At 44.6% G+C, this 14,941-nt stretch overlaps 1 protein-coding gene across 9 annotated transcripts in view; it reads right to left on the reverse strand.

Annotated features, from left to right (window-relative positions):
- garnl3 (GTPase activating Rap/RanGAP domain like 3) overlaps window positions 1-14,941 on the reverse strand; it is a 443,924-nt gene that overhangs the window by 40,352 nt on the left and 388,631 nt on the right. For all 9 annotated transcript variants that reach the window (XM_072565743.1, XM_072565740.1, XM_072565739.1 and 6 more), the window contains 4 exons: window positions 13,520-13,586; window positions 12,618-12,725; window positions 11,615-11,733; window positions 10,482-10,620 (listed from right to left, as the gene is read on the reverse strand). In XM_072565743.1, the coding sequence (XP_072421844.1) occupies window positions 10,482-10,620; window positions 11,615-11,733; window positions 12,618-12,725; window positions 13,520-13,586 (433 nt within the window). The remainder of the gene's footprint in view (window positions 1-10,481; window positions 10,621-11,614; window positions 11,734-12,617; window positions 12,726-13,519; window positions 13,587-14,941) is intronic.

Raw genomic sequence — 14,941 nt, forward strand, 5'->3', positions numbered from 1 at the left:
CCAGTAACACCAACCTGCAACTTCAAAATAAGGAAAACCATCTTGTCCCCGCAAACACTGTTCCCTCACCAAACCTCAGCCCAAGGTACAAAATGGACAAGCTTAAAGTCCAACAACACGTCAGTCCCATTCCCTCAATGTAGTAGCATCAAGGTATCAGATGGCAGAGTGGAGGTAGGAAGTCATAGGAGGTAGAGAAGGATGAGATTTAATGTATCTTTAACCCATTTCTGAATCCCCTCTCTCTTCAGCAGGGTCAGGGATGGAAATCACAGGGTTCTAATGCTGCCCCTACCCCGGCCCCCTGCCCTACCCAAACCTAGGACAGCCACCAGCTCCCCAAGAGCCCTGAGACCCTGTTACTGATGTCCTCTCTCCCATCCCACAGCCCCCACCCTGGATTTTGCTCCTCACCATCCAAGGCCTCAAATACCCCCTTCCAGCTGAAGCAGCCATTTACATGTATTTATTCCAATCTTGTTCATGGTATTTGCTGCTACAATGTAATCCCCTCCACACTTGGGGCAGCAAACCTGCCTGTTGTATGGAACACCTCTCTACTGTCTGCAAGTGTAGCCCAGTGCTTCCAGGGGCCTGTCATTTTAAATCTCACACTGACCTCTCTGTCCTTGGTCTGCTGTACTGTTCCAGTAAAGCTCAATGTGAGCACCTCAGGCTTTCAATGAGGTATTTTGCTGCCTTTTGAACTGCAGGCCGAGTTCAATCATTCCAGACCGAAAACACCGTCCCTGTTTTACTTTCTGTTCTTTGCTGGTTTCATTTTATTTCCCTTTCAGCCTGCAGCTCATCTGCTCTGGGCACCAGCCATATCCTTGCACGACGGAAACACTGGAACACACACACACACACAGACACACAGACACACACACACACACTTCTGATACCCAAGCTAAAATTGGTTCCCTCCAGTTTGCTGATACACATCCACGGTCACATGACCACAGGATGGTGCTATTTTACACCCGACCTCCTTCATGGAGCAGTGACTTGTACTCAAAATTACAAATACTTCAGATACATCTATTTTCTACTGATTTAAAATACAATTTGACCATTGGTTTATAAACCCAATTCACAATCATGTCCATCCACACCCACTCTCCCATTCCCAACATTTTCTCATCTCCCATTCTCACCCACATCCATTCTCACCCATGTTCACATCTCCTACTCTCACCCACTCCCCCACTCACACCCACTCCCCTATTCTCACCCACTCCCCCACTCTCACCCACTCCCCCATTCTCACCCACTCCCCCATTCTCACTCACTCCCCCACTCTCACCCACTCCCCCACTCTCACCCACTCCCCCACTCTCACCCACTCCCCCACTCTCACCCACATTCACATCTCCTATTCTCGGCCACTTCCCTTCCCCATTCTCATCTGTTCTCCCATTCTGACCCACTCTCCCATTCTCACCCACTCTCCCATTCTCATCCACTCTCCATCTCCCAATCTCACCCACTCTCCCACCCCCATTCTCACTCACTCTCCCATTCTCAGCCACTCTCCATCTACCATTCTCAGCCACTCTCCCTTCCTCATTCTCACCTATTCTCCCATTCTCACGCACTCTTCCATCCCCCATTCTCACCCACTCTCCGTCCCTCATTCTCACCCACTCTCCGTTCCTCATTCTCACCCATTCCCCATTCTCACCCACTCTTCTATCCCCCATTCTCACCCACTCTCCGTCCCTCATTCTCACCCATTCCCCATTCTCACCCACTCTTCCATTCCCCATTCTTACCCACTCTCTGTCCCCCATTCCCACCAATCTCTTTCTCACCCACTCTTCCATTCCCCATTCTCACCCACTCTCTGTCCCCCATTCTCACCTGTTCTCCCATTCTCACCTACTGTCCCACTCTCACTCACTCTCCCATTCTCATCCACTCTCCCATTCTCACTCACTCTCCCATTCTAACCCACTCTCCCTTCCTGATTCTCACCTGTTCGCCCATTCCCACCACTCTCCATCCCCCATTCTCACCCACTCTCCATCCCACATTTTTATCCACTCTCCCATTCTCCCTTCCTCACCCACTCTCCCATCCCCCATTATCACCCACTCTCCCATCCCCCATTCTCACCCACTCTCCCATCAAGAGTTGGACTTGAACCTGAATTTTTTGTAATGTGGAAACAAAAGCATTACCAAATGAACTATAGCTCACTCTAGATTTGGGTGTTTTAAAGGAAAATTAGCCTACTTCAGGAGTAGAGTTCAGTATCTGCAAAAAGCAGTTGATATCACTCACCCTTATGCACAAGCCAAATGCCCATACTATGCCAAAGAAATTGGTGTATGCAGTAAAGCCTCTGAACAATATGGTGTTGAGAGCTGGGCAAGGTTTTCGTTTTGTTTCATGTGCCTGAGCTGTTTCAGCCAATCATCAAGGGAGTTAAACCAGAGTTTCCTCCTGATAAATTGATGTTGTCCAGCTTAGTTTGCACTGCCTTTGTCACTCTCTCATTCAATGACGTGACTCAAATAATTTCACTTGGAGAGAACGTCGGGGTCTATGGATGTCTGGTGGATAATAACTACAACCTCCTCAATTAGACTGTGTTAAAACACATCCTGCTAATGGTCTCAATCTCACCTTGAATCAAGCTGCTACCAAGTCCAATGGATTAGTCTCTGTAGTCACCTTATTGTTGTTGCTTACCAGAACCCTCTATTCATTTTCTGTTAGTATCTCCTTTGACAGCACAACAAATTTCAATTTAGATGTTAAATATTTCCCCTTTTATTAAAATTGGCCCATGCACATCGCACTTTATAGTATCAATGTTCCCATCATTGGCCTCCCAACAGTTTTTAGCTTGATTAAAATTGAAAAACAAAACACACACTAAACTGATTTGCAAAAAGGCAGAGCCTAGAATTCAATCACATCGGAATTATGAAAGGGTCCTCTTCAGCAGTCCACATCATGTGGAAATACAGGGATAGAAAGCTGAAATGATTTGCATTTAATCTCAGAAATACTTAGTCTGCACTATCTAATTAGATTGCAATCTCATCTCTGCCCTTTCATTTCTTCCCAAATTGTTGCCTGTCTGAATTCCAAATGAACGCCAAATCAACTTAATGATAACGTAATGTCAAATCTTGCAAAGTCTTGTAAGATATTCTTCTGGAAGAGTTTCATCTCCCAACAGTGTGGTGCTGACTGCTGGGAAGCAGTTGCTAAGTGCTCTGTGGCCACTCTGCCTCACACCAAGCTCCTGATCTCAGCTTCACTGAGGGACACGGAGCAAACACAGAGCAAGGTCACAGCTACAGGATGGCTTGTGCAGGAGTGAATACCCTTTGGAGGCTCCCTCAGTCTTCACCTGACTGCTACTTCAAGAGTGGTTCAAGTTGAGAGAGGATGGAGAGCACCTTCCAGCAGAGTACCGTGTAAATTAGAGGTGGCACGGTGGCTCAGTGGTTAGCACTGCTACCTCATAGCACCAGGGTCCCCGGTTCGATTCCAGCCTCAGGTGACTGTCTGTGTGGAGTTGGCACATTCTCTCTGTGTCTGCGTGGGTTTCCTCCCAGAGTCACAAAGATGTGTGGGTCAGGTGAATTGGCCAGGCTAACTTGACCATAGCATTAGGTGCATTAGTCAGAGGGAAATGGGTCTGGGTGGGTTACTCTTCGGAGGGTCAGTGTGGACTGGTTGGGCTGAAGGGCCTGTTTTCATACTGTAGGGAATCTAATCTAATGATCGGAATGGGGGTAAAGGAAAAATGCAGAGACAGAAGGAATGGGAACAGGCAGTGATGGAGGTGCTTGGCTTCTGCAAATTCAGGGCCAGATTTCAACTTGGTGAGCAGGCAGCCTCAAGTCAGTTAATATAGGCCATATTCAGCTATTTTACGAAAACAAATTAACATTTCGGGTCGAGTGACCCTTCCTTTGAACAGTTCTGCACACTCTATTCATGTATTTTAAAAGTTAATGCTGCCAAACTTGCTGAATTTTTCCAGCAATTTGCTTTTATTTCTGATTTCCAGCATCCTTAGTTAGTTCCGTGTTTGTTCAGGTCTTTTACTGCAGGCAGCTTAATAATTGGCTATCTCCAAGCTCACTGGTCAGGTGAGGATTGTGCAGCTGCTCCAATCAGAGGGCGAGATCCCATGCGTCTGCTCCAATCAGAAGGAGGGAAACCATCCTGCAGCTCTAATTAGAAGGCTACATCCCATGCTGTTGCTCCAATCAGAGGACTGGATCCCATGCAGTTGCTCCAATCAGCAGGCCAGTAGCTCTGAGGTTTCAGCATTCCCACTGGGAGGGGAGGGCACTTCAGGGGGGATAGTCTCAAGATGGAGACTCCCACTAAGGGCTGAATTCAAATAAAAATTCAGGGTGGATGGGGGCGAGGATGGCCTAAGATTCCAAGGTAAAAGCATCCATTCCTGCCCCTTACTCCATCTGTGGGACATGGGGTCTCATATTCCAATGTTTCGCCGACTGCCACAGGAGAGTACAATCCAGGCAACCTCACCAAAAGGCCTATAATAGGGCCCCTCATTAAGCAAATATACTGCCAACTTCCATTGCCCCTCAACCCTCGGCTGATAAATAGAAAGTAAAATTGATATACATAAGTACCAGGCAATGGTAATCTCCCCTTGGACATAACTATCACTCAATCCCCATCTATCAATATCAAATCAATTACCATTCATTAGAAACTGAACTGTGGTTTCAACAGCAGGTCAGAGAATAGGAATCCTACAGCAAATCTCCTGATTCCCAGCCAAATCCTGTCCACCATCTACAAGGCAAAAGCCAGGAGTCTGACAGAACACTCCCCACTTGCGTGGATGGATGCAGCCCCAACAACACTCAAGAAGCTTGACATCATCCAAGCCAAAGCAACCCAATTCTAAATACATCACCACCAATGCTGAGTAGCATTAGTGTGTACTGTCTACAAGATGCACTGCAGAAATTCACCAAGGCTCCTTACACAGCACCTTCCAAACCCACCACAGTCACCCTCTGGTATTTTGCTTTTAATTTAAGAAAGGGCCAATGGACCTTTTCATTTGAAAACTAATCTCAAGAAAGCAAATGATTGGCCATTTTGGGACTTGGAATTTATACGTTTTTGTTTAAAGTTTGGACCTATGGACAACTCCTCCCATCTCAGTCATAAAGACAAAGGCAGCAGATACATGGGAATACCATCACTTGCAAGTTCCCATCCAAACCACACACCATCCTGACTTGGAAACATATTGCCGTTCCTTCTACCTCACTGAGTCAAAATCCTGGAATTCCCTCTCCAATGGCATTGTGTCCTAACCTGCCAAGGATGACAGCAATTCAAGGAGGGGGCTCAGCACAACCTTCTCAAGGGGCAGTCAGAGATGGGCACTAAATACCTGGCATCTCACATCCCCAAAGAAGAAAGAAACGTCCCCATGGGGAGGAAACTGATGGAGTGCCACCTCTCTCTCACCAGCACCCTCACCCACTTCATTTGCCACTATCTGTGCCAGTAAAATTCAGTTCTTAATTTGAGTCCACAGACACCAAGAAAGGAGTCAAATATGTAGTCAATATTATTCCACTTACATTGTCACCAAATGTAAGTCCTCCATCACCCCCTAAACTCTAACACTCAACCAGTGATGCTGGGACAGACTGCAGCGGACTCCTCTCCTTTACACCATAAGACACAGCAGCAATAGTAGGCCATTCAGCCCATTGAGACTGCTCTGCCATTCAATGCATTATGGCTGATTTAATGATCCTCAACTCTACTTCCTTGTCTTTTCCCCATAACCCTTCAATCCCTTACTGATTAAAAATCTGTCTCAGCCTTGAATATAGTGAACAACGCAACTTTGACAGCCCTCTGTGATAAAGATTCACAAGTCTTTGAGAGAAGAAATTGTATTTTAAACATGGCATCCCTTACTCTGAGATTATGCCCTTGAGTCCTGGACTCCTACAAGGAGAAACAACCTCTCAACAGGAGTACCCTAAGAATTTTTTATGTTTGAATATGGTCCCGTCTTGCTCCTCTACATTCCAATGCATTGGGGCCAATCTTCTCCAGCTCCTCATCAAACAGTCCTTCCAATCCTAATATCAGCTCCGTGAATCTTCTCCGGACCTCCGTTAGTTAAGCTGAGCTTTCCTCTCTCTGATGGTTTAAAGGTAAACCACATCTGCTGAATTATGTTGAAGTGATAAACAAAACAGACTAATATCCCACAAAGGGATCCTTCCTTTTGTTTGCCACTTAATGGATTTCCCACATTATCCTCGCACTAACACCTACACCAACATTAATGAGAGATGAAAACTAAGGTTATTGTGGTACATTAGGAACGATATCACAAAGCCTTTTGATGCTATTAAAACAACAATGAATTCCTGCTGGTCTCTCAAGACAGGCAAAACTTGTCCTCAGGAGGTTACACAGCCCTTTAACGTTGAGAGTGCGAGTGATCTTACACATTCTTGGTTGCTGCAAGATGGCTAGATCCAGCCCTCACATTTACTGCTTGGTACCAGAAAAAAATGCTGTGTATCCAAAGATAAATCACAGCTTGTTGCAGGTTGGGAATCTATCTTTGCAGTCTAACTGGAATTTAGCAGAACAAAATCAGGAAACAATTAAACATAGAGTTATAGAGATGTACAGCACATAAACAGACTCTTCAATCCAATTCGTCCATGCCGACCAGATATCCTTTATTAATCTAGTCCCATTTGGCCCATATCCCTCTAAACCCTTCCTATTCATATACCCATCCAGATGTCTTTTAAATATAACTGTACCAGCCTCCACCACTTCCTCTGACAGCTCATTCCATACACGCACCACCCTTTGCGTGAAAGAGTTGCCCCTTAGGTCTCTTTTATATCTTTCCCCTCTCACCCTAAACCTAGTTCTGGACTTGCCCAACCCAGAGAAAACACCTTGTCTATTTACCCTATCCATGCCCCTCATGATTTTATAAAACTCTATAAGGTCACCCCTCAGCCTCAGACACTCCAGGGAAAACAGCCTCAGCCTCTTCCTATAGCTCAAATCCTCCAACCCTGGCAACATACTTGGAAATCTTTTCTGAGCCCTTTCAAGTTTCACAACATCCTTCCGATAGGAAGATCAGAATTGCACGCAATATTCCAACAGTGGCCTAACCAGTGTCCTGTACAGCTGCAACATGACCTCCCAACTTCTATACTCAATGCTCTGACCAATAAAGGAAAGCATACCAAACGCCTTCTTCACTATCCTATCTACCTGCGACTCCACTTTTAAGGAGCTATGAACCTGCGCTCCGAGGCCCCTTAACAGAGAAACATAGAAAGTAGGAGCAGGAGTAGGCCATTCAGCCCTCAGAGGCTGCTCCATCATTCAATATGAACATGGCTGATTCTCCAACTCAGTTTTCTGTCCGGGCTTTCTCCCCATAACCTCCTCAACTGCACGTATTACTTAGATTAGATTAGATTACTTACAGTGTGGAAACAGGCCCTTCGGCCCAACAGGTCCACACCGACCCTCTGAAGAACCCACCCAGACCCAATCCCCTACATTTACCCCTTAACCTAACACTATGGGCAATTTAGCATGGCCAATTCACCTAATCTGCACATTTTTGGATTGTGGGAGGAAACTGGAGCACCCGGAGGAAACCCACGCACACACGGGGAGAATGTGCAAACTCCACACAGACAGTTGCCTGAGGCGGGTATTGAACCTGGGTCTCTGGCGCTGTGAGGCAGCAGTGCTAACCACTGTAAAACTGCTCAATGGTTTCCTAAAATAGTAAAAAGAGGAAGAATGCAGACAATAATGTGCTGAAATCAGCTCCTCGATCATTAGTAGACAAAAGGAGGCTGGAAGAACACAGCAAGCCAGACAGTATCGGGGGGGGGGGGGGGGGGGGGGGAGGGGGGTGAAGTCAACGTTTTGGGTGTAACCCTTGACTTCTCTACCTCCTGATGCTGCCTGGCTGGCTGTGCTCTTTCAGCCTCCTGTTTGTCTACTTTGGATTCCAGCACCTGCAGTTTTTTCTGTCTCTCCTCGATCATTAGCCCAAGCAGCAGCATTCCCTCAACTATGACCTGTCTGAAATCTGTTAGTCTAAACAGAGAAGTAGAAGCTTGGTGCATCCCAAGGTCCAGGACTGCACATTGATGGATGCACTAAAACTTGGGGCAGCTCAATGGGACACGGCTGCTATTTAATATTCAACTGTCACAGTATCAGGAGGATGGTAAACCCCTCACACACGTATCTTTGTCACGACATGCATATTGTAAAAATTACACGTGATTGACTTTGTCCTGAGGCAGCTCAGAGTACCAAAGACTCTGAGGAAAAGGACTTGAATTGTATTGCACTTTCAGTAACATCTAATTTAATGCATTATGAAAGTGATTTCAACATTTTTATGAATAAACTACAGTTTTGGAGGAAAAATTGCTCCAGCTTGTTCCTCGCCATCTTCTGCTTAAGTCATAGAATCATAGAGATGTACAGCATGGAAACAGACCCTTCAGTCCAACCCGTCCATGCCGACCAGATATCCCAACCTAATCTAGTCCCACCTGCCAGCACCCGGCCCATATCCCTCCAAACCCTTCCTATTCATATACCCATCCTTTCAAATGTTGCAATTGTACCAGCCTCCACCACTTCCTCTGGCAGCTCATTCTTGTAACAGAACTGGCCATCTTTGTGTTGTTAGGTTTTGAATCAGGGATTAATGATAGGGAATACTATCAATAATGTTATCAGAGTATGTGAAGATGTAACTAGTTAAATAGACAAAGGGAACAAGCAGATGTAGTCTATTTTGAATTCCAAAAAGCATTTGATTGGGCTACGCAGAAGGCTAATACACAAAATAAAGGCTCATAGAATCTGAGGAGATTTACAGTCTGGAAACTGAGAGTGGGAGCATTTTCAAGTTGGCAGGCTGTGACTAGTGGAGTGCAGCAAGGATCAGTGCTGGGACCTCAGCGAGTCACAGGTTATATTGGTGACACAGACAAAGAGGGAGAGTAAAGTGTTTACATTTACTGATAATAAAAAGCTGGATGTGAATACAAGCTGGGTAGAAGCTGCAGAGACAGAAACAGACTAAGGTGAGTGGGTAAAACGGTAGCATGTGGAATATAATGTGGAAAAGTGAGGTCATTTGCTTTGGAAGAATGGGAAAACAGAATATTTTTGAAATGGTGTGAGACTTCTAAGTGTTGATGCTCAGAGAGACTTGAGGGTACAGGAGCCCCTGGAGCCCATGGGGGTACGTTCCAAGACCTCCCGCAGAAGCCTGAAGCTACGGATAGGAGCGGATTCATTCACTTAAATGGGAGATGTACCTTCCCGGCAGCCTCCTGGTCACTGGTTCTGGAGCATTCCCTTATATATGTTGGGGCCATGGGAAACCACAGGGAACTGAAACCACAGTAAGTGGACCCACAGGTATGGGGGGTTGCCCTGTACTCGTACAAAGTTCACAAAATGTAGCTTCAGCAAGTAATTTCGAAAAAGAAAGGCATGTTGGCCTTTATTTCAAGGGAATTGAAGTACAAAAACAAAGCTAACTTGTGATTATACATGGACATGGTGAGACCAATAGAAAGGAAAACTGTGTGGAATTTTGATCTCATGTCAAGGAAGGAGAGAGTTGTGTTAATGTCAGGCAGCAAAGGTTCACAAAATTTGAGCCTGGGATGAGAAAGTTGTCCTATGAGGAAAGACAGAGCAAGTTGGCCTACGTTTAGAAGAATGAGAGGTGATCTCATTGAAACACAAAAGTTCCGGAAGGGTTTGACAAGGAGATGTTGTTTCCTGATTTGGGGTATCTAGAATACGGGGCACAGTCTCAGGATAAAGACTGGAACTTAGATGAGAAGGAATTTCTTCACTCCAAGGATTGTGAGTATTTGGAATTCTCCATCTGCAAAGATTTACAGCTGTGTTATCATTACACATTTAAGGATAGGACAGACGTTTGGTCTCACTGAAACATGGGGTCCGGGGAATGGGCAGGAAGTGAAGCCAATGATAACTCCGTATTGAACAGAGAGTGGGCTGGTATAGAACGCTCCTGGTTCTATTTGCTATATCTTTTATCAAGTCATGGGCAAAGTGGACTCTATCCAAAAACACTGAAGTGTAGAAAGCACTTTCCAGAGATAATTTGAAAAATATACTTGAAAGGGAACAATTTGCAGAGCCCTGGAAGGGAGGACATGAAGCTTCAGGGGATTCCTGCTAGTTTCTCACTGATGCCCTCCATTCTCTTTCTCTCCTCGTTCGTGCACTGCTGCTCATGATCCACACTTCCCTCTGTCAAACATCTTGAGATGCTTATTATTTTGAAAAGAAACACAAATCCATATTTTATTCTAACACTTTGGGAATTTGATCATCCTCGCACCTTAGGGGGTTTCTACAGACCAGGACCTGCAGCAGCTTACCTTCACCTGGAGATGAGGGCAGTATGGGTAACTCCTGCCCCGTCGGAGTTTGTGGAGAACTGTGTGAGCTGGTCTCCTTTGAGCTGCCGCTGGATGCTGCATTCATTGATGCAGCAGCAGACGTAAAGTAAATATCTGACTGGAATAAGAAAGAGAAAAAGCAATTCATCGTCTCCCAAGAACGGTATTATTTTCTTTTGTTCTGAGGGAACCAGATGTGACAGCCAGTGGCGTGTTCACCAATGGATTAGAATCTACCCCGTATTGTCAGAACGAGGTTCTGCTCCGACATGGAATCCACTGTTAGCATAAGCTGGCTGCTTCCTGGGTGTGAGTGCACTCTCAACACGGAGTACTGTTTTAAGTAAAGTTTCCAAGTTAGAATTATTCACACTTGTATATGAAAGGTACTCATGTGTGATTGTAACAAAGCATGTTCTTTTGCTGTAAGAAAATTCCATTCTGTATTTGCACGTGGTCCATGGGCTTCACACTGGGCACATGTGGACAAATATTTACCAGCCCCAGCTCCTAAATATGATTAGCACAAAAGATTCATCCTTCTCACACAGTAATAAGACATACAGAGCATGCTCCAATAAGCCATACCATGATACTCAAGAAGCCACCAACATGGTTTGTGGCACGATAGCTTAGTGGTTAGCCCGGCTACCTCACAGCTACCAGGGACCTGGGTTCGATTCCAGCCTCGGGTGACTGTCTGTGTGGAGTTTACACATTCTCCCTGTGTCTGCATGAATTTGCTCTGGTTTACTCCCACAATCCAAAGATGTGTAGTTTAGGTGGATTGGCCATGGGAAATGTAAGGTTACAGGGAGTGTGTGGGATGTTCTTAGGAGGGTTAGAATGAGTTGCTTCCGTGCTGTAGGGATTCTATACTTGGCTCTCACACCTTTGAATACATTCTTATTAGTCTGCATTGGAATCTACCTTTTAAATGAATCCTCCCATCCTTTTACAATTAAATATTTTGAATATCATGTTACAGCTTCCAAATCACTCCATTCCTTAATTAGCCAGGCACAGTTTCAGTGTCTTCTCTCTCTCAGGAAGACCCACCACTTGTCAGAATACGAATAGGTAAATAGATAACCTGCGCTCAAGAGTCATACCTGTGACGCTGTGAGATGGAGATCAAGCATTACGGCCGTGTGAACAAGGTTCCCATTCACCACCAGTCGAATCTCAATAGAATCAGTCGTGAAGGCCAAGATATAAGGAAAGACACAGACTGAAGCAAAGAAGATGAACAGAAGTATTACCGCAACATATACAGAAATTCCTGTCATGTTCCTGTAGCTTGACATGCCAATATGCAAGAGAAAATTAGCGCTACACCCACCTCAGTGTTCGATTGATTTAAGATCCACAGCAAAAGGGATTTTCTTTGTTTCAAGTCTCACTCTAAACAGTGAACTCAGGCCCACAGCTTGCTGGTTAGATTTAGCCCGGTACCAATTTATCTCTCTATCTCAGTGAAATTTGGAAATAAGGGACTGAGATCAAATCCTCACTTGACTGATATGGTGTTTGGGCCTGGCTGCTTGCCATTGGCATCAGGGTAATCTCTGGGAATTTCGTCAGGAACAGTTCCTCCTGCAAAGCTAAAGAGGATGGGCAACATTGAAGACTGGGCTACACTTCCATTGAGAGCCTCCATATATTTTGTCCTTGCTGATGCTTGTCATTGTATTGAGATTAGGCTGCATCAGAGGGGGACAAAGCTGTTGTAATTATTAATCAAATATTTAATGGATTTAATCAAAACTGGAATTGAAAGTCTACCATCAAAAGTAATGATGCTTCATATCTTGTTTTAGAAAGGGGACATTTTAAAAGACCTTATACAGTTAACACAGCATCTCTCCACTTCCCACACACTTGGCTACAGTGTCTCCAAGTATTCTGTATTTGTTTTCTCCAAACATGTTCCTGTTAATATTACTCATATTAAAAGAGCTCTACCATCAAATCAACTCCCTTCAGGTCTTTCATATTTCATTCAATTACTCACAATAGGTTGCGTAGCCAAAGGCAGCATTATAATCTTTAGACAACCCACAGAGGTTATTTTTAATCGGTCTGAAGTCAGCCTGCAATGAGATGGTGTCATACCAATATCATTAGGGACTTGGTTCCAGCTGAAATGGAAATCAGAAGCTGAAGGCTGAAGCAGCGGAGAGCCACCATTAAAGGGACACACCTTTTTGTAGTAACATACATCTGCAACACAACAGAACAATACTGTATCAGCTTAACATTAACTGGAACATTGACAGGAAGGAGGAGCATGCTAGAGGGACGCACACATTTAGCATGTCCGACAGTGCAGCAAATACAAACAGCTCTAACACGTGTAAGTCCATTGCACAGAAGGCTCATTGTACCAGATCCCTGCCAATGGTACTCTGGTTTTACAAGGTAGAGTGGCCAGCTCAGGTTGTCGGAATTGCTGGTGAGATGACTCCCTACATCATAGAGACCTCCTGGAAGTTGGAATGCTATCTGAAACTATAGTCTCAAAGCACAGAGTCTACACTACAGTGGATGCAAGTAGGCAACTTGATAACCACGGACTGAAGAGCTCTTCTTTTCCAGTCATTGAAAGGTGGAGCAGGTGCTAAGGTCGTTGTGTTATTTAAATGTTGTTTCAGAAGGCTCTTGTGGCCCAGTGGTCAGGAGGTCTGCGTTCAAGTCCCAACCCCTCCAGAAGTATGTCATAACACTTCTGATCAGGCTGATTCAAAGCATCCACCAAATATTGTTTCAGGAGTCTTGTGGTGAAACCCCAGGTTCAAGTCCCACCTGCTCCAGAGGTGTGTAATATCATCTCCAGACAGGTTGAAATATTGTTTCAATGTGTTAACATTGTCACATCCAATTACGTGAAAGGCAGGACAATGAAATATACACATTGAAACATTGTGTATGTAGTGTCTGCTTTGCTTCTCAGTAATGCTACATCCTTCTAGTCATTAAATTATTGATAAGAAAACAGAAGAAAGGTTTAAACTCACAGTTATAACAGAGTAACAGTCCTGCTTCACCGTCTTCATACACATCAATAGCTGTAACAAAATTAACCTGCAATGGTAATGGGTATGGGTAATTCACAGTGGCAACCAGCAGAATGGACAGTCTTAATGTTTGAAACAAAGTCTTAATAAGGATAAGTTCAGTACAGTTTATCAAAGGCTACTCTTGGCATTAACCTAACTGGAAATTCCACTGATAATAGAGACTAATAAAACCCCATGAGTGGCACTTCCCTGCAGTCACATTTAATCTGTTTGACATTTCAGAGCTATATCATTGTGAGACAGACACAGGTCTAAACAAGGTTACAACCTCCCATCTTTATCAATCAGAAATGTTCTCTGTGCATCCCAGTGATCCAGGATACTGAAAAAAAAAGTTAAAAAGGGACACAGTCATATTATTTTTCATAATGTGTACATTTTCCAATCTATGCAACATAATCACTTACTGTGTAGAGCAGCAGATCCCCACTTGCCACTGAAATAATCCCAATTATATTTAGTATGTGGGAATGTCCAGTATTATCGCAAAGAGGGACTCTTGGATATATGGTAGTATCTGCTAACCTCACTTACAGCTAATGCTGCATTACTGACAGACTCCAATCTTGCTGCTCACACTGTTGCTGAATCAATAGTGCTCTATAAAACAAGCAGCTGGAAAACATGAGAGGAGCAGCAGATTTAACAGGAACCACTAGCTCAGCAGTAATGGTGAAAGTACATCAGCTTGTGTGTATAACTACCTTTTTCTGAATACAGCAGTAATGTGGCCATAGGCTATGAGGGGAGCATGGATAAAGAGAGGGGGAGAGAATTATCACCTCGTCTGTTTTACAATTCATTCATTGGATGTGATTGTCGCTGGCTGGGCTAGCATTTATTTCCATCCCAAGAGGGTGTGGGTAAGCTGCCTTCTTGAATCGCTGCAGACCGTGTGCTGTAGATAGGTCCACAATGCAGTGGATCTATCAACAGCAGGGAGGTAGATTGCAGGGAGGTAATTGCTGGATTTTGACCGGTGACGGTGAAAGAAAGCCTTTGTCCTTCTAGATGACCATGATTGTGGGTTTGAAAGATGCAGTCTAAGGAGCCCTGGTGGATTTTGGAAGGGCCAGTATTTCTGCTATTGTCAGCAAGGGCAGAATCAGTTGAAAGCTCAATTTCTCCCGGCCACAAGATTTGGAATCATTTCCCTGTATAGCTCTCAACTGAGAGTCCTATCATTCCACACTATTATATTCCACATACAACACAAACTGGGTCTTTTGCCCCAGTTAACCCATGCTAATCCTTCACCATCTCCTCCTCCCACTCCTCTTCTTCCAATTCTATCACCATATTCTTCCATCCCTGTTTCTCTCATGTGTTTATCTCTGTTTCCCTTGAAGGCAAGGCCAC

This window comes from Chiloscyllium punctatum, chromosome 49, assembly GCF_047496795.1.
Source record: "Chiloscyllium punctatum isolate Juve2018m chromosome 49, sChiPun1.3, whole genome shotgun sequence".
NCBI lineage: Eukaryota > Metazoa > Chordata > Chondrichthyes > Orectolobiformes > Hemiscylliidae > Chiloscyllium > Chiloscyllium punctatum.